The 21,275-nt window shown below is 39.8% G+C and overlaps 1 protein-coding gene across 2 annotated transcripts in view; it reads right to left on the reverse strand.

Moving 5' to 3' along the window:
• The window catches only part of TTC29 (tetratricopeptide repeat domain 29), a 315,521-nt gene that overhangs the window by 59,895 nt on the left and 234,351 nt on the right, over positions 1–21,275 (reverse strand). For both annotated transcript variants that reach the window (XM_081136670.1, XM_081136671.1), the window contains exon 9: positions 7,001–7,092. In XM_081136670.1, the coding sequence (XP_080992796.1) occupies positions 7,001–7,092 (92 nt within the window). The remainder of the gene's footprint in view (positions 1–7,000; positions 7,093–21,275) is intronic.

A 21,275-nucleotide genomic window follows, 5' to 3' on the forward strand; every position in this document is an offset into this window, starting at 1 on the left:
GGGGAGTACGGTTTCTGCTCTTCAATAGTTTCACTGTCAGTTTGGAGGGATAATCTATAAATTCGTAAGTGGGATTAACTGTGATGGGTACTATGAACTGTACATGGCACTGTGAAACTTGGAGCATGTGTCCTTCGATGTCCTCCTCACAGAAACAAGTCCAGAGTTCGCAGTGCAAATCTGATCTTAAGAGGCAGCCCATGGATTTGGAGCCAACGCTAGGGAATACTGTGGTGAACTCGAAGCCCCTATATAAATTAGAAAATTGTCGTATGTATTATGGGAGACGTTTGAATTTTGAACTGCATCAAATGTTTAGTGTGCTTATGGATTCTTAGGCTCCTGGCTCTACTCCACGCCTCTTCTTCCTGTGCCCTTGCCCAGGTCTTCAACACACGGATTGGGAGTCCCTGCTCTTAACTGTCCCATCTTTCTCCCTCCGCTAAATGCTTCTCCCTCTCTACTGTCCAGGACTTTCAGCTGATCTCTGTTTTCTCATTTCTTTATATCTTCATCTTCCCAGATATCTTACTGACATTGGGGTCTCTTCCCACCCAAAGTTGGCTCTTTCCAGAGTCCTGCCCAAGGCTGTCTTCTCCCCTCCACTAAATGCTTACTATGGGCAATTTCATAGACTATGGTTTGCCCTAACTCCTATATGCACATATGGCAAATCTATATTTTAGCCCTGATTTTCCCCCTGTACTGTACATCCATGTTTCCAATTGTCCAAACTTACTAAGCATGCAAAGGAAGAGAGCTTCCTCCAAGTGATTACCTTCAAAGATGTCACCTAGTGATGAGGCTGATGGCTTTTTGGAATCCCTCTTTAGGAAACATCTTCACAGTGTAGGGTTATTATAAAGCATGTAAAAGTAACTTAATCAATTATGTTCCCCACATGAGGTTACCCTTAGAGATTATGATGTGTGTTTTTTTCTAAATGTGACTGTAAATCCTTTGGCTGTTTGCAAGTATCAAACCCACCCACCCCTTGAACAATGATGTACTTCTATAGAGGTCATTCAAAAGAAATGGCCACAAGCTCAGAAAGCATTTCAAAAGAGTATAATTTTAAACAGGTGGTGGTAGGATTAGAGGTATCATAACCTCCCAAGATCTGACAGGGACAACATTCATTTCCATAGATGAGCTGTGGGATGTTTGTGAAAATAAGGTAGGTTGCTTTAAAGTTACAGTGGGCTATGGTGCATATTAGGAAGATCTAGGCCTGAATCCCAGCGTGGCCTCTTAATTGAATAACTTCACTCTTTCTCAGCTTCAGTTTCCTTATTTTTAAAGTGGGCCACAAGGTGCTGTGAGATAAAAAATTACATATATGTATAGCCTGGCACATAGTAGAGATTCATTAAACGACAGTATTATTACCACGCAGTGAAGTAAAAAGCTATCATACCCACAGCTCTCTACTTGATAGAATCTACCACCAGCTGAGAAGAAAAGCCAAATTAGCTAAACATCACTTTTTGAAAATCTTTCATTATGCAATGAATGAAACGGCATGATTTGAACAGACACTCTGCAAGACAGATAGGCCAATAAAGCCCTGGTGTCTGCTTTCTAGGGGCCCAGGTCAAAGAACTAACACTTTTTGTTTACTTGAATACCAGGTACTATCAAATGCATTCTTTTTTCTTATGGGTAAAACAATGGTCTACATGTCAGAATAGAATGGAATTTCACATTCCCAAAGTTAATATTGCCTTTTATTGATTCTGTTCACTTTTTCATAATAAAATTATGAATAATCTTCTTCCACACTTAAGCATAGCTCAGTTCGCCGGAAAAAAAATTAATTGTTTGAGGGTTATTTCAAATGCAGACGTGGGATAAAATACCCTGAGAGGCACACCCACTGATTTAAATATTTGCTTTGTAGAACAACTAAAATGGTATTGAGAGAGCTGAAGAGTATAAAAATATTAATAAATAAAACATACTATTTAGAATTTTGAGCAAACTTGTAAATTTCTAGGACTAAAAATGTTTTATCAAATTGATGTTAACTCTCCAAGCTCTTTCTTGTATTGTAGTATTCAAGAAAAAACTGATGGTGTAAGAAACAAGTAGAGACTTCTCTGAATATCACTTTAAACCTTAGGAAAAAATTATTATTTTTATTTAGCTAAAATGGGCTCACTGAAGCTTATTTATGTTCGTGTTCCTAGAAGCTGATATACTTTTGATGGAAGTACATTTTGGATTAAGTTTGGCCTGCTGAGGATTGTTAAATCACAACATGTGCAATCAAACAAACAAACAAAAGAAACACAAGTTCAGGGAATAAGCAATACGAAATAGTATAAATAAAACTATTGCTGGGTGAGTCGAGTTGTTTTTCTCCCAAGGGAGCAACCGATCTCCAAAACATCTAAAAGTATCTGGAACTTGCTCTAACAAATAATGCTACAGAAGAAGTCTTTCTATTATAAATTATATGCTCCACTAAGCGAATGCACAGTTCTGTAGCCAGCAAAGCTGTTAATAGAGCATCTGAAATATAAACATTATATGTTGCTTAAAGGATTTCTAAATTTACAAGTTAGCCATGGATTTAGAAGCCAGTCTTCCTTTAGAAGGGAAAGAATCATAAATATTTTTTCTCACAGAAAAGCTATGGGTTACTTGATCATTCAAGTACAAGGTTAAAATGTTAGACAAATATTAATTCCAGTTTTCTATATGCAGTGCACAGGTGCAACTTGAGCAGCACATTATATGGTATAATCATTAGATTCATTCAACCAGGCCTTAGAGAGTTAAAAACATATATTCTGAGGAACAGGGCTCCTCGGTCCAAAGAATGAGAATGAAACAGTGCAGAATATTTGTGTATCAAGGTGATTCCAGTTTCCAACTGGGAAAACAGGACTGTTAACACCCACATCCCCCGACAACTGTCCAATTATGTATATCACACTTGGCCTACTGTTTGCAGTAGAAGTAATCAATAAAGGACGTGGTTGAGTGAACATAGATTTTGGTTGAACCAATGCATGAAAACTTAATCATTTACTCAGAGAGGAGAAATCAAATAGAGCAGAGATGAAGCGGCCGCTGAGGGGTTTGTTGATTGTGCCACCAAGTTTGTGGGCCACAGATGAAAGTAATAAGGCAAATGGAATCAGTGACAGGAGAAAATGTAAAACGCTACCCTTAATTTCATGAATTAATAGAAATGTTTTGATGTATTTTGGGGGGTCATTTTTAGGAGATTTCGCATCGAAGCCTGGATGTTCCATTTTAAAGGATATATGGAAATTACCAGGGCATGTCATTTCTCTCAAGCAAGAAGATATTAATTTTCAGCTATAACCGAAAGGTAATTTTCACACTTGAAACTTTGTGCTGATTGATTGAAAGATGTCCACTGTGGAAAGTTTCCTAGGAAATAATTTAACCCAAGTTTACAAGAACATTTACAATTGGTATGGAATAAACTCAGGCTTCACTGTGACCAGGGTATCTTGAACAACTTTCATTTTTGAAATTATTTCCCCCCTTATAAGCCATCCAGATTATGTTGGAGAGTTGTGCCATTTTGGTAAATGAGTTATTTCAGAAAATGAGGCCAAAAAATGCTGTAAGAAAAATTGAGGTTATCCCCCTTCTATATTTACTCAGATTGTCTGTCTACATATAATATTAATATTTACTTGGTAATTTCTCAACTCACTTTCTCTTCGTTTTATGGACTATAATTCTCACTTTTATAGCTGCGTCGTGGGCAACTGGTATTCTTTTAGAATACTGACTCTTTTTTTCGCTAGTATTTCAAGTAGGAAAAAAAGACATTGTAAATGCTTATTTGCTGTTATGCTGCTTAATGTTATTCAGACCAATAGCAAAAATAGCAAACCCTGTTCACTATTAAAACCTTCATCAATAACCCTAACACCAGGGATAGCTCTAGCACCGCCAACTGAGCAGCTCTGCATTACGAAGTCCTCGGTCTTGAGGGAATGGGCTGTGTTTTTCAATTGAAGTCACAGTATAAATTCTTATAATGATTTTGGAAGCTTCCAGCCTCAAAGCTTATTCACCTTTCATGCACGCTCAGCGGATGGCCTTAGACACACACTTATCCTAGGCGTGGCTAACCTCTTCCATTTCCTTTAAAGAGATAAAATATGTTTATAGAGAGAGGGCTTCCCATTAGCGAAACATGTGCAACTGCACAGGTTGGGAAAAAGAGATTTAGAGGTGATGCTAAGCTCCATATGCAGTTTGATTGATTTCTCAGCCCCACACCACTGTCATTTCCTCTATTTTGGTTGTGCTCCATTTCTGCTAATCAGAGGACAGTTTCAGAGTATGAAAGGGATATACGTGTATGTGTGTATGTGTGTGTGTGTGCATGTGTGCATATATCAAAAACACCAAGCCCTTGAAGCAAAAATGTTTTTAAAAATTACCGCTAAATCCGTATCAAAGCATTTCCAGTAGGTAGTGGGCTTGATTTAATAAGGCTTCTCAGATACTTTGGGTGCTGTTGTCTGCCTGTATAGAATTTTTATTTCTGAAACATCTGTCCATCTCTCGAGTTATTTTACACTCATGGTGAAAGAACAGGCCGAGGCTTACACTCTCCCACAGGCTCTTCCATAACCACCAGCAACGCTGCAAATGGCAGGTTCGGACTGGAGAGCTTGCTGTGCCTTGGAACACTTCAGCCCTAAGACCTCAGAAGCAGCAGCTCCTGTATTCTTGTGCACTGCATAACATTATTAAATTAAACACCCATGTCCACCATATAAATCACTGATGGTTTCATTTGCAATTTGGTAGATGGGAATTCTTATAAGTGGAATTCCTTTCATTTGGCATAAAAGTGAGATACGGATAAATCTTCCTGCCCATTACACATTTGCCCCAAGGCAGGTTGCTGGACTGCTGAGAACGTTGGAAGTGAATTGTCCCTAAGACTACCCAAAACACACCCTACTTCATGATGTGTCAAATCCGGCTGAGCCCTTTTTTACACCTGGAGCCCAAGTAATACTTGAACATTAGATTGTCTGTTGTTGTTATTGCCAGTACTTACCAGTAATTGTTCAACTACCCCTTAGCTTTTACTGTATAGACCAGGAATTCAGATCCTGGAGTGGAGACACTAAAATATTCTGGATGAAACACCAGGTTAGCAGGTGAGAATTATTTTGAGAAAAACTCATGCATCCAGAAATTTCAAAAATAATTATATTTTTGTAACCAAAGGGGTATTTCAACACTTGTTTGGTCCTGTGACATAGTTAAGTGCTCAATATATTTGTAAAAGAAAATATTTTTCCCTGGAGTTTTATCTCTTTAGTTATGTTGAGACACAATGTCATTTCGTAAAAATTATTTTATAAACACATTAAAGGATACATTTATTTAACTGTACAGGCTCAGGACAGGTCTGCTACTACAAAGCAAGACAAATAATCCAACCAGTTTTACTGATTCTGGGCAATGCTAACAGTAGAGTCAAGTAATTTAATAATCAAAATGAGCTGGGCAAAAGGCCACAGGGTCTGCGTGTTCCAAATAGACATTAAACTGAACACTTACGGATCTCTTCTTTGTGTTCAGGCATTTGCTTCTCTTCTGGTGGTTATTTGTAAACTAAAAGTGTAAGGGACAGCTGGGTTGATCTTCCATGGGTTAGTTACCAATCTTTACTTGGAGGAACCACAACGCTCATGTGGTTCTGCCTTCCTTGAGTAAAGATCCATTCTCTCCTTATAAATATGTCCACATCCCTAACCATGCATCCAGTGACGACTGCCTTGCATTTTATTTGGCATTTTGTAGGGCACCTTTCATTTCATTGGTATGAGACTTTAATATTTAATTAATTATTTATTTAATATTTAACGATTATTATATTGGCAATGGTAATTATACAATGATGATCTACTTTTAGTTCACTAGGCATGCAATGTTTTAAATGACTTTCGAATAACAATTTTACCTTTTAAAACACCACTCTCTATATATTTACAAGTGAAATACAAATGAGAAGAAATTAGAACTTGACACAATCTATATCTATTATTATTAGCACTACTACCATTATTAAAAAGCTATATCTTGTATATAAGATACAACAAAAAACAAGGCCTTAACTTTGATAACTTTTCTTATTCTTAGACTATCTTTGCTTAAATTATGATGATGCTCCTATATAATGCAAAGATGAAATGGAGTGTACAATGAATGAAGGGCCAATCATATACTTTTTATTTTTAAGATTTTAAAAAATTGATTTTGAGAGAGAGGGGAAGGGAGAGGGACAGAGAGAGAAACATCGATGTGAGAGCAAAACATCAATTGGCTGCCTCTTGCACACCCCCTACCTGGATCAAGCCCTCAACTTGGGTATGTGCTCTGACCAGGAATCGAACCAGCAACCTTTCAGTGCTGAGCCACACCAGGCAAGGCCCAATCATATACTTTCCATGGAAAAATTTGTATCAGAAGTTTTTCCTGTATACTTTTGTTAAATTTTCTGTTTTAAATGAAGTTTTAGGAATATCATTTTGCACCCAATTGTTCCTCCAGATATGCTCAAAGGAGAGATGTCTTAATGGAAGACACATGACTGAAGCATAAATGGAAAGTTTCCTCAAAGAGGAGATCGGGAAAGGCTAAGGTGAGCCACAGTTACTGAAGCGTACTATATATTTCTGTGCTCTCTGCTTTTTTAACCTGTGAGATGTGACCTGATTTTTCCCTTTCATTCAAGGTCATCCCTAAATGTACAGAAAATCAAAAATAAAGTAATACAAAGGAGGAACAGACAAAGAAGAGTTTAGGTGAATATCTTAAAATACCACATTGGTTTAAAATAACTTGTGATGAAAGGGTCACTTAAGAAGGGCACTGCTTAAAATTTAAGCAGGCAGTAATGGAAAGCGACAGACCTCAAACAATTTAAGTCTTTCACAGCTGAGTGAATTCACAGTGACAGGAAGACAAGGCTGTGCTAGCTTACCTCTGCAGGACCTTGGCTATTGCTTCGTAGGCTCTCCCCAGGCTGAGGTCATCATCCAGGTCCGCGGAGAGTCTACTGTAAGTGTTGAGGTCCTATCAGGAGGAGAAATACGTATGAAGCGTGCAGCGCGGCCAGAGTGATTAAAATTAATAGTTATTTTTAATGTCTCCATAAAATATTTTGTTTATTAAAAATTCATGCTGGTTTGGTTTATTTTTATCTATAGTATAACTTGTTTCACAGCAATCTCTTTAAGCTGTGACAGTGAGGTCTTACTTTCGTGAAAATAATTCTTTTCCTGCACAATCCAAAATCTTCCAATTTATATAACTTAGGTGTGAATAAATAATTGAATGGCTTGCAACATTATTTTAAAATATGGGACTATTACCTAAGGTAATATAGAGCAGATTATAATATTCTACTATGGGAGCTTAAATATCACTTTCCTTTCTATAAATAGCTGTTTGAAAAGCATGAATTTAGGTGCCAGGCAATTGCTAAATCTATCATTTTATTAGACGCATTTCTCATGGTTTGAACACGTATTCAGTATACACTAAAAATATTTCTTACAAATGTACTTCATTACCAACAATCTCTTCAATAATCAAAAGATTATGGCTGCCACAGTCAAACGCACGATATTAATTTAATTTAAGGCTGACACCATCTGTATGGGGCCGTTTCCCTTCCTCTTCTTCCCCCTCAATGGCCAGGAGGATGAAAGTATGTAAAACCAAACCCCCATTCTTTCTCCTTCCTGCGCTGTTACCTGATCCACACTATTACACACATGAGGACACAGGAAGTCTCCGAAGGCCTCCATGGAAATCCTTTTTGCACATTTTCTAAGAAAGAATTAGTGAGAGTCAAGTATTTGACGGCGCTGGGAGAGGGTGGGCGTGAGGGAGGCTCAAGGGCGGCTGGGGCCTGGGGGCCGCGGCCGAGTTGGGCAGCTAAGGGTTCAGTATCAGAGGCCGCGCTGGCCCTCACCTTTACTTTCTAGACGTTTACATTTGGGAACTAACTGCAAGGAGGCCATTGGGATACCTCATAACATTTGGGTGTGGTGTGGTTTCCAAGTGAATGCTTGCTATATACTGATATTAAAACTTACTCGCAGATACATACTGACCCAGTGTCTTAATTCCCACTAAACCTGCAAAGTTCAAATTTTGTATTATCATTTTAAGTTTTTTAATAAGCCTCGTATAAACCTGAGAATATTCTTTTCACTCAGTCTTGCAGACTGACAACACCTAGATTTAGTCAGATATGGCTTGATGTAGAGCTTTCTGAATTAAGGGGCAGACCCCCTGAATTTTGTGAATTTATAAAAGGCCTTATTGAATCCAAACATCAAAATTTGAGAAGACACTTTTTAGTGTCTTTTTTGGTCCATATATTTTTATATGCTATTCTAGAACTTGAAGATTAACTATTATATTTTGTGCCAAAAAAAGTTTGTTTTCAGCAAATATTGTTACCGATTGCCAGGCGCTATATCAGATCCTAGGAAACCTTAACTAGCAGAGAACACGCTTGCAGCCCTCATGGCCATACTGTGGTACAGACTGCGGACAGATGCAAGTGTGTGAATGAGCGATGACCGAAGGCAGGTTTCTCCGGGGCTTACTCGGCGCTTACACTGTGCCACTCCCCCATGCCCTTGGCCACCACAGGCCTGAAGCGGTGCCGTAACATAGGAGGGTGCCCCATTTTGTCTAAGAGGTGGGGCTCTTCAGCCCAAGGATAGGAGGGGAGGTGCCTGAGTAATTACAGGTAGATGCATCCATGTTGATGGCTCCCATCCCACAGCAGTGTGCCGTGCTTCCAGGGAGCAACAGGGTAAAAAAAACCCAGCTCAGTCTGGGGTTTGGTTTAGGCTTCAGACTTGATTCTATAGAAGCTTCCTCATAGAGCCAGATGTGGAATGGATGCTGGAATGAATACTAACCTTAGAGTAAGAAGACTTGGTTTCAAGTCCCAATTCTTTCATGCCCAACATATTTGGGCCAGGAAGATTCCCTAAGCTTAATTTCATAAGAAGTAAAACAGAAAACCCACTTCTGAGAGCTGCTGTGAGGCTGCCATGAGGTTATATAGAGTGCTACGTAAACCTTAGGAGAGGGAGTCCTTAGGAATCTGTTAACCAGCTTTTGGTGAAAGACTCCTGGTGAAAGCTTCCCTTCTTTTCAAAGTAAAGACACACATTTTATTTGTGGCTCAAGAAAGTTCCTCTCTCTTTTTCACCTACAAACACATAGGCAGTGGGAAGAATACAGGTCGCCACTGGTCCAACAGGGAAACAGTTAATTGCATGAAATCCATGTTGAGGTCCTCAGTAAGTGCAGCAGAGGAGCTCGGCTAAATCAAAGACAGGCCCCTGGCTCCTCAGGAAAGTGAGCACTATTGCGAGAGAGTAAACCCAGACAGGCGCAATCGTAAGGGGAATTCAAGGCAACACCCAGCAGATCGGTGAATTGTGTAGTTCAACCTGAGGGGAGTTGAAAGGCCATTTTGCAAAGCAAAAATTAAAAAAACACCCATAAAAGTAAGTGGAAAGATAGCATGGGTTATGAACTCTGTAGAAAATAAAGATGTTTTATATTGATCTCATAGTAAGCGACTTCTTGTTTTTTGAAGTCAGCAAGATGATATTTAAATTTTAGTAAACTAAAATTTAGTAAACTAGAATCCTCAACAAAGACTGGAACCTTTTTCCAAAGAATACTGCAAGTGAGGAAATACAGCACAGAAACTTGAGGGATCCACTGTGTTTGATTGACTGGCCCAGTGGCATGCACTATGTCGGAAACAAGCCCAGGGCCGGGAGATTAAAATCCAGCATCACGAATGGAAGAGGAGAGAATAAAGAATCTCAGGTACAAACTATTTTGATAAATTGAAAATTCATTATATATCTTTACATTTTATGGGCAACGAACCTAATCAACCTTTATCAAAAGACAGAGAAAACACTGATTGGGCATGCTGCTAGGTAAATTTCAACGAACTTCAAACTGCACATGATAATGAGGTTACCAAAGTTGGAAAAGTCAGGCCACACACCTGGTAAAAACTGAGTGTTACATGGCCACGTGATCAAACTGCTCCAGTGATTTCAGTGAATAAATGCAGATGAAGGTTTGAAACGATTTCACTGGAAGTTTTAGAGGCAGTGGACTCTATCTTCCCACTAGAATGAAATTTATTTACTTGGAAAGACATTTTCAAATAAAATCCAAGTTCTTAAAATGAGATAATTTCTATCGGTCACCTAAAATCAAAACCATAGCAGCAGATATGAAAATTCATAGCAGCAGATATGAAAGTCGGGCATTTGTAAGTCACTGATGCCTAAAAAGGTAACTACAAGCTATTTTCATTTCCTCTCATCATCACTTTCTTAATAACACTCAACACCTTGAGGACCAATGTATTATGCAAAGAACTCCTCTAGTACATTCACTGAGCTAATTAGATGTAACTGCAAGGGAAAATTATATATGTGTAAAACATAGGTATTATTTCAATTCAAATCTAATATATATGTATGTTCATTTATATATATATATATATATATATATATATATATATATATATATATTAGATATAATCCTGCTCTTAAAAATCTTACTAGACAAGGCAGTAAGACTTACAGACACTGAAATTGTATAGTACTTTAAGTCTGCATAAAGGGCTAAAAACTTAGTCCAAAGACATTAATTTATTAAATACCACGCGGCTCCCATGGTCCAAGCCTTGATCTTGGTATTAAGGATACAGCAGCGAAAAATGCAAAATTTCTGCCCCCACACAGTCTACATTGTATTTAGACGATGGGGAGACAATTTGCAATAAAATGAACAAATAAGTGAATTTCAGATAGCCTTGAGAACAATGAAGAAAATACAACTGGGAATGGCTTCATGTGGGAAGAGAAGCTCAGTCTGCATTTTAAACAAATGCTAGGAACCGGTCAGTAGTGAGGACGGTGGCTTGAGCAAAGGAGTGGTCACGGGAGTGAGTGATGTAATAAGAAAAAAAAGCTTTACCAGGTACAGAGAAGCCACAATGTCCAATATAAAAGTTTGTTTAAAAGTTCATACGTAGAATGTTTTATCTAGAAACAGGGACTAACTAATCAAAGTTCTGATCGATGATATTAAGTGACAAACTGTCTAGCTGCAATTTTTTTGATTACAAAGAAAGGATTTGATTATTCTAAAAGTAAGGCGGGTCATTCCGTTTCACCCATTTATTCTACATGCACATAAAAGTAGTCTTTTGTAGGACTTAGTTTTTGTCTTTCCACTCTCGAGACAGCTCAATGTGTTTGGTTAAAACTTGCCACATTGAAAGTGGAGCAGTTGGATGCCCTGGCTCCCATCATTCCAAGTTTTCAAAATTGTATCCAGAGTGGTTCCTGTGCCTAGGGAAAGGAGGGGAAATCTTCTTCTTTCTTCTCTGGCATAGTGCAGAGCATGCACAACTCAAACTAAAGCTGATCAGTGATGTGAAGTTTAATGGGCCTTGTGTTCTGGCTGGTAATTCTATCTACCATTGTGTCTGTAGGAAACTAATTCAATGCATAGAAACTGCCATATAAACAAGTATTCCCATCCAGTCCATTTGACATAGAAATTTTGTAATTTTGCAAAAATTTCAATGAACTCCGATCGTACTTTTACATCATATATATATATATTTTTTTCCTACATGCAGTACATTTTTTTCTCCAGTCACCATCCTCCCACACTGCTCTCTCTTAGTTATTTCAACATTTGAAATCATTTGGGACTTTTACTCTGAGGGCATAGACCAGACTTTGGAAGGGCCTTATGGGATAATGAATACTATTTCCTTCTGGGTGCTCAAATTTTCTCCAAATATCACAGGCTTTCAAGTCAGGCAGGTCCACTACCGAGCTGAGTGACATGTGTTGAGTGGCTCAATGCCTCAGGTATAAAATGGAAATGAATAAAGTCTACCTTGAAAGGATGTTATAAAGTTCCAATAAGATGAGATATTTAAAAGCACCCACTAAGGTCCTGCTACAAACAGAGAGTCCTCTGTGATTGTCCAGGTCACATGTGCATGAAAGTTGCCCTGATTCTGAGCTATCATTGCCAAAATCCCATAAGTTATTTTTTATAAATCTAACTAGAAATTGAAAGGTAAAGAATCAAAAGCCCGAAATTTATATAAATATGTGTGCATTTTTCCCTGCCCTTCCCCCCACCATTCCTACAAAAGTTTGAAACACAGTTGTGTATAGGGCACTTTTACTAGCTAAATAAAGGTACAAATGGAAAGCACATACGGTAAAAATAAAATACATCTCATTAAAAAAATAACAGTACCTACACTAAGGATTTGAATGAAGCTTAATTTTCTCCAAGTACTTATCTAACCTATCAGTTCTTGAATGGGGGCGATTTTGCCCCCACTGGGGATATTGGGCAATGTCGGGATACATTTTAGGTTGTCATTGGGAGAGGTGCTCAGGGCATCTAGCTGGTAAAAGATTCAGCACCTCACAGTTGGCAGGACAGCCCCTACAACAAAGACTTATCCGGCTGCAAATGTGTCACTTCTGCCTACTGGCCCAGGTTGCGTTTTGAGGGACAACTCAAGTTGGTTCCCCCTCCCTATGACAGGTCTTCCAGGCCTGAAGGATGGCTGCTTTTCCTTGTCAAAGCCCCCAGACTCACAGAAGCACCGGGATGCTCTGAGACAGGTGAGGAGACACCCCAACAGTTTAGCTGCATCCGAACGTTTCATTTCTAGTTTCGTCTGCAAGTCTAAGAGTTCTAGGAGAGTTTAAATAAACCCACCTGGACAAAAACATGTCTGAAAAACCATAAAGGGGCATCCATCAGATTTGTCTGCAAATAAGAAGTTATGAGTCCACTGCCTAGGGTGTCTGTTTTTGTTTGTTTGTTTTTCGGCCTTTCTTTCTTGCCCACGTGAAAAGGCCCGCATTTCGTTGCACATCCCACACAAGCTCCACACTGTGCCGCTTCATAGTGAAAGCTCCGCACTGGGCTCCACGCAGCACAGTGCTTCGAGGAGAAAGAGGCAATGATGCAGACTTATTCTCGCCTAATAAGAAATGTAGAGATGAAAAAAATCAAGTTGCCATCTTGAGCTTGAAATCATTGTCAAATCTCATCGGAAATACATTTATTCTGATTTCTGGCAATCTAACCCCCTTTAGCCATTTCACAGTTGGTGAGCAGAAAGGATGTTTCTGCCTCATTTACAGTGTCTGAACATGAGTCAGACAATCAACGGCAGCATTAGTCAAAGAAATCAATGGCTAATGACTTCTGACAAGCACGGCAGTAACAGGCTGAGGACCAGACTGGGCAGCAACAGCAGTCAGAGCATTACTGGGGGTGGCGGTAGGCAATGGGGGAAGATGACAAAAACGGGCGGACAGAGCTGGCCTCGCGTCACTTAAGGACTCATACCCTTTCTGCAAGCGCACAGCATCTGTCATGCAATAAACATAATCCTTTCCTACAAATATGTTATACTGAATGAACGCTAAGGGCCATCAAGAGTGTGGCTCTGTAAACTATAATATACAAATGTAGCTAAATATTTTGCATTCTGCTGAAACTATTCCTGGGTTGAGAGTAGTCTAGCCTTACTGTTTATAGTGATCATGTGGAGCACGTACACTTTCTCCCTGAAATGCATTGCTCATTATTTGCACTGTCTGCTAACGCACTGACTGCTTACATCGCCCGGCACGTACAGGGAAGGCCATGCGGTCCAGTGCAGAAAGGACTGAGTGTTAAAAGTCATGAGTTCTAGCTTCTCTTCTGCCGTGAGCTCGGCGTCTGATCTCGAATAGGTCATTTGGCTTTTGCTTCCAAGTCTGTAAGATAATGGTGTGGGACTAAATGATCTAGAATTCGCTCTTCTAAAAATATGGCTTTGATTTTAAGACTCTACATGGATATATTTAGTGATTCAAGATATGCCCTAATTGTTTTCAATAATTTATCTTTGGTTTTAAAATCCTGATAAATTTGTTTGATGTTTAAAAAAATTTGTTTTAATGATGACTCATTTCATTCTATTGAAATTTTATTTTCATGCTTCCCCCTCACGTGAACAATCTTTTATCATCTTAATGAACTGCTTTTCTTTTTAAAATCCTACAATGGAATAGATGGTAGTAAGGAGAGCTGAATCTATAATGCTTTTGATTCATATTAAATAACAATTGTTACAAATGCAATGATCAGTGCTCTTCAAAATCAGCGAATTTTTCTTTTACAGTCTGAAATTTTTAAGAATCCTTAATTTTCATAAACTGAATTAGAGTTGCTAGTTAATCTCTCACATGCTAGGAGTTTGTATTTTCAAAAGCTATGAAGATAGCACTATACCTTAAAAACTTTCCAAGAATCTTTTTTCTCCTAAAACTCTCTCTATACATCCATATACAGATTATTCTCAAACTCCAAAATAATAAGAAAAAATTCCACTTACAGTTAAAAATAAAAGTTTCCTAAACAATAAATTGGAATACACTGCTCAAAACTGCCATTTCCTAAAGTGGTCATTGTAGCTTTGTGCTATGTTAATGAGGGACATATTAACGAAAAATTTTTATTCTAATTCTCAATTATTATTTTCTATGCTGTAAATCTGAAAGCATGGAACTATTTATCCTGTACAGCCCAATCATAGTGTGAGTTATATTTTACAGCACCTTGGAAAGAAAATTTCACTGCCCTTCTTCTCCTGCTAGGGAAATCCATTGGAGGCTTTGTTTTATATATTGTTACAGGTCCTAGACAAAGTCAGTCCAGGAAGCTGTAGGTGATCTCATCTAAAATGTTCTGCCCAGTGGAAGATTATAGTGATTATTTAGTCCAGTCGTGTTCTCTCAGGCAACCCAGACCCAGGGAGCAGTTAGTAATGGCAGGAGTGGGAAGGTGCTCAGAGATAGGTGACCACCAAGACAGTGACCAAGTTGTGTCAATAGAGGGACTCAAACCAACCGCTGCAGCTGAGGGGGTAATGAGAAAACTCAGCCCCTGTCTTCCAGGGGTCCTCCAGTTCCCCCAAGTCTTTCAGTCTGGGAGGCCCACTGTCTGCCGATCCTGGTGCTCCTGGGATAGGGTCTCTCTGGCTGCCACAGGAATCTTTGCGATCAACCCCCTTACTTGCGGTAATCTGAAAGACTCTTTTGCTTACACCCAAAGAACAAGGCTGAGAAGTACTGAGACATGAAGGGCTCTCCAGAGCTGCGGTGGCAGGTACGTAACGCCAGGCTCTCTCCCCGGCGCCCGCGGGGAGGCAACGCAGGCGATTCTTGCCCAGCAGTAGGCCAGGGGACAGGTCCCATAAAATGATTAGCGTCCACTGTCAGAAAAGAGAGGCAAAAAAGAGCTTTCTGCATTTTGTTAAACTAAGAAATTCCCAGGCTCCACTTGGCTGTGTTTATTTGAGGATGAGAAGTGAACATGACAAATAATCCCATTATACGGCGTTACCAGTACTTTCTGTCCTGTGTTATTCACGGAGACCAAAGACAGCGGTGGCAAGATGAATCAGACGAAGTGCCCGTCAAAGCTAATCTGAGCGACCACGTCCTGCCACTCACTCCGCCAGTGCAGGGAGGCCACGGGGCCGCCCCGCGGGGCTGCGCGGGGCCCTGGGAAGCTCACCCCAGCCGCACAGGCCTCCGCTGCTGGATGCGCTCGGCTCCCCCACCCCACGGCCTTCTGCCCGCACCGCCCTTTGCGATTCCACATCCGACTCTCCCGGGGCTTGTACACACACACGCACACGCACACGCACACACGCACACACGCACATGCACATGCACACACACATCACTCCTTTGTGCTATCCTAGCACTTACCACAGCATTATATGCATCGACTTATTAATGTTTTTCTCTCTTCAATTAGATCCTAAGTGCCATGAAGACAGGAACCCTATGTTTTGCTCTCTTCTGTCCCCCTAGCTCCTTATTTTATGTTAATGTTAAATATTGTTGAATAAATATGGTAGAGCCCTTGGAAAGTAGTGAAGTACTTGCAGAAACATTAATGTGGATATAATGATGTCTTGTATAATATACTATAGCATATTATATTATATTGTATATAACTAATTGGCTTAAAATAAGCTCTTATATAAATTATATATTAACATATATATAATATATATTACACTTTATTATATGTTTATAATAACATATTATATAATGTTTTGCATTATGTCTCACTTGATAAATAAAAAATGCATTTTATAACTATGGGACATGGAAAGTATATGAAATTTTTCAGTTAACAGCCAGTGCTGGAGAGTTCAAGTATCAGAAAACATGCCAGATTCCCAAAGAAGGAGTTAAATGATATTTCAGAATGACATCTGAACCCCTCTCTAAACGTGTGCTTGTTTCATCTAGTCACATTCTCCAGTGAATGTTTCCCCATTATGAAATTATATTAATTAGCCATGGTATCTTCCAATCTGTGGAGGGAACACAAACATCTTTTTCTCTTTTTCATCTAGAATGATGGAAGACTAATATAGTTTCTACTTTCATAAGCAACGACTTAAGACAGAGAAGTAAGCCATGAAACGTCGCCAGCTCGGTGACAAACCGAGTTCCTCAACTTTCCCCAAAGTGGCCATGTACCCACCTTCTTCCACTTGACCTCTGCACAAAATCATTTCTGGCTGCACAGGGCAAAACCCAGGAGAGTTTTACATTATTAGTGAGTGACTTTCTAGATGGTTTGAATAAACACTACTACTGTGAAAATGTCTGCATTTCTTCACGAACCAGTCACCACTAGGAGATTCGTCTTTCTCCTGGCAGGAGCTCCATCATCTAGTCATAATCCCTTTTACTAGGTTTCTTCCTCATTTAAGACAGGCTTCCATAAAACTTCATTTTGCTTCCCCCTTCTCAGAAATCCATGAAAGCCCTGAAAAACATTTTGAGCATATTCTCTCTGCACAATTTGATGTCCTTCCCGCCACAAGCCGTTATTCTGGTAAACTCGGTAAACCCTAATTTAGATCCACGATGTAATGCTTTCGTATCGGGCTATGCGAACACGTTTCTTTAAAATAAAACACAGTAGGGAAGCCTTCCTCTGAATGCTGGCACACAGAGGAAGGCCCGTCTATTGCCCTTTTGCTGTGATAAAAGAGACAAGAAAACAATTTATGAGTCATTTCTATTCTGACAGATGAGACAATGAGTGGAAACGTGACGCCTGCCAAGAGCTTTTATCAAGTAGGTTGTAACAACTAGTAATACGGGTAAATAATAAATGGCTGGGATCTTAGGGGAAACAGTGGCAATATGAAACGATTTTTTATACTTCTGATGGGGCTCTGCTACTCTTGGAATTCCCTGCCTTCCCAGTAGAGTGTTGGCCTGACAATAAACAACAGTTTAGTACTTTATCTAATCCCAGCCAGGAGGTGAGTTCAACAGCGAGCTTTTGCAGATGTTCACATCCAATAATCTATCCATAATTGATGAAACAGGGAGGTCAGATGTAATGGCTGCTACGATTTCAGCAACAAATAAATGGTTATTGACAAAACAAGCCAGTGTGGCACAGAGCGTGAGCGGTGACAGGCACGGGACAGATGCCTCAGTGAGCCGTGTGGCAGGAGGACCACGCTGACACATGAGCAGACGGAGGCGACTTGGAAAGGGAAAGGGAGGTTGCTGAAGGGCGGAAAAAGATGGAGACAGGCTGAGCAGGAGAGGAAAGTGACGAGCAAGCCCCGGGCAAGGCTGGGGACCTGGGTAAGTACCAGTGCGTGAGCGGCTCCGAACCGCCTTCGAGCGCGTGCACGGTGACCCAGGCGGCCGCTGGCTTTGGTCACCAGCTGCCTTGCAGAGCAGATGCGTGAGGCGCCTTGGTGCCCAGACTGTCCCACCGAGGGACACTCACCGAGACTCTGTCTAACATTTCGGATTCCTGTTCCCCTATGTATTAAAAAAAAAAAAATCTAGGAGATTCATATATGCAATTTTAAGAATATTTGAAGATAAGCCAAAGATGTAAAATTGTGAAGCCAGAAAATTTCTCAAGCATGGGACTAATCCTGAAATACATGCAGCTTAAAATCAAATTTACTGCAAAAAACTGTGAAAGGCAAAGTTTTCTTTAATAATAAAAAGCAAACCCTGCACTCTATTCAACTCAACCCAGGCAAAGGATATAATAAAGACATTAATCGAGTATACTTTTATTGACTGAATAAAATTCAAGATATTTGAACCGAAATAAACAACTGAAATCTTACACTTCTGTTCCAGGGTTAAAAAATAATGTTTTCCACAGTTTACTATGTAATATTATAGAATGAAGAATGGTAGAATGAAATGGTAGTTATTACTGCCATAGGTAGTCATAAAGAGGCTTGGGACAGAGATGTTTTAAATATTAATATTCCTAAAATCACTTAAATCAATTTAACACTCTTCAGTGGTTTATTTAGAAGTGTGATTTATTCTCTGCTTTGCAACCAATGCCTTTGATCAGCTCTGAAATAACATATGAGCCGAAAGTAAAAAGGCAAAACAAATCGCTGCTACTTTCCTTATAGTAAGCTTTAGGTTTTATAGCATAAAGTAGAAAATTACCATTAGGTTTGGTGTTTTCAAATTATCTATCAATACTTAGAAATGGAGAATTATAGAGCCCAGAAGGACTGGTGAAGACCATTTCTGGAATCACTTGCTAGTGGCTCTGCTTCCTGAGTTCGGCTATCCTCCTAGTTGGGTCCCCTTGTTTAGCAATTTCACCCTGCTCCAGTCCCCAGGCCCATCTCTGTCCCTGGCATACATTGAGAGAAGTTCGGCATCACATCAGTGTGCACCGATTATATTCTGATCTCAACCTTTGTTACAGTGACCAGGCTTTTACCGTGTCTCTTGAGACCAAGCCCACGCCATGTGTCCTAGTCCTTAGAGCTGTGTCGCAGTCTTGTTCTTGATTGAATCTGTCTTGGTACTTGGCCCCGGGTTCCTACTTGGAAGTCTGGAGACCTCCCTTGCTGCCATCAGTATGCCCACATCAGGAGTCCCACTCCCAAGCCCCAGCCCCATGGCTTGGTGCTTGTTACTTGCCAATGGTGGTTACTACCATGTATTGAGCAAAAACTACATGTGTAAATATTTTATATGCATGGTGCATTTAATCTTCACAGAGCCCCTTAAGATAAATATTAGTATTACCATTGTACAAATGAGAGAAATGGAGAGCAGAGAGGTTGAGTAACTTGCTCCAGAACACACAGTCCTAGAGTTGGAGTAAGAGAAGGGATTTGAACTGGGTTTATTGGGTTTTGAATCCTGCTTATTTTGTTTTACACACTGTGACAGGCCTGCTGCTGGATCACCCTGAGCATGCCTGTGCTGACCTAGACCTTCACTAACAGGGCAATGCCTGCTTCATGGTTCCCCGGAGCCAGTCTCTAGTCATCTACAGGAGCACCCACTGTAGACCAAGATCCAACATCCAAGATGTTCATGTCATGTTTGCCTGGGGATAGCTTTGCGTATTATCAGTTGCTATTTTTTCAGCACATGACCTAATTATAATAGTCAATAATAGTTAACAATATTTATTCTGCCATTCCTCTGCCTGCAATGACCCCCGTCCGCCCAGGAAACAACACCTGGCTTCACAATGATCAACAAGGCCTTCTAGGATCTGCCCCTTATCTCTTTGACCTTGGCTCCTACTTCTCTGCTCCCCTTTGATTCTGCTCAGTCTCACTGGCCCCAAGTCTCCCAGGGACATTGCTGCTGTAGGGCTTTGTCCACGACCATGACCTTTGCTTGGAATGTGCTTCCCTCAAACATCTGCACAGCTAACTCTCATCTGCTTCCAGTCTCTCCTCAAATGTCAGCTTATCAACCAGGCCTTCTCCGATCACCTATTTAAATCCCCCCACCCCACCGTTTGCTTTGGCAGTCCTGAATCATTCCTCTGTTGTATTTCCTTCTTTTTTCCATAGTGCTTATTATCATCTAACATACTGCCTAATTCACTTGTTTATTATGTTTAATCTTCATTATCATTTTTCTCCAATGGAATGGAACCTCCACAACAACAGAGATCCCTGTTTTGCTATTGCTGATCTTCCAAGTGTCTAGAACAGGGCTTGGCAATAGGTGCTCCAAAACTATGTGCTGGATAAATAAATCACAGATTATTCTTAAGACCACACCTGTTAACTAATTTAATCTTCCCAACACCCCATGCGTAGGCGTTAATATTCATTCTTGTATCTTTTCAAAGGTAAGGAAACAGGCACATAAAGATGAAGCCACTGGGCCAAGGTCATACGCATGGTAAGTGATCAGGACAGGATACGAAGCCAGGCCATCTGACAGGAGAGGCAGCACTCTTATCTGGCCCTCTTTCCCACCGCAGCGCCAAGGCAGTGCCTAACAACGCCACCACATAGTCTGGGCTCAAGTTCTAGCTCCTTTTGGTACCGTCTGTCTTACTGTCCACAAATATTACAACGATGGAGTCCTGCCACAATGTCATTAAGGAAACTAAACAAAGCTTAATGGCTGATCCAAGGCCAAAAAACTCGGTGACAAAACCAGAAGCAGAACCCAGGACGTCTAACTCCCAACTTGGTGGTCTTCCTGGTACATTCAAAACCAATTCTGAGGATCATAGTGATTTGCCTGGGTAGTACTTTTCCATTTCCATACAATCTATTAAAATAAACAATTAAAAAGTAATTTTGGCTTTGCGAACTTGTAACAAATATTAATGTTTATTTACATAATATTTTAAAAGGAAATGTTTATTTTTGTAATATCTATGATATTATAAACATATAAAATGAACATAATAAACAGTCACTCTGCTGTAAGCTAATATAAGCTCATAGGGATAATGAATATGTTTAATTAAATTTAGGAAAAATGTATAGTTAAATCATTTGCAGTACAATAATAAAGACCAATAAACCATTATCTCCTTACTGTTCTATTGCAATTTTTATCAACGTGCTATGTTAATGAATAGTATCTTCATTTTATAGAGTGGGATGCTAAGAGATTTGTCTGTGATCTGGTACTTGGGCGGTGGTGGCAGGAATAGCATAACCCTTGCACTAACCCAGCAAACGGTACTTTTACTGCTCTATAATATTCACCGGCATTTACTGAGACAGCTGGATATAGTTCCAAATTCTTTCTTCATATTAACATTTAATCCTGAAAACCACCCATGAG

Source organism: Miniopterus schreibersii (genome assembly GCF_964146895.1).
Source record: "Miniopterus schreibersii genome assembly, chromosome: 4".
NCBI lineage: Eukaryota > Metazoa > Chordata > Mammalia > Chiroptera > Miniopteridae > Miniopterus > Miniopterus schreibersii.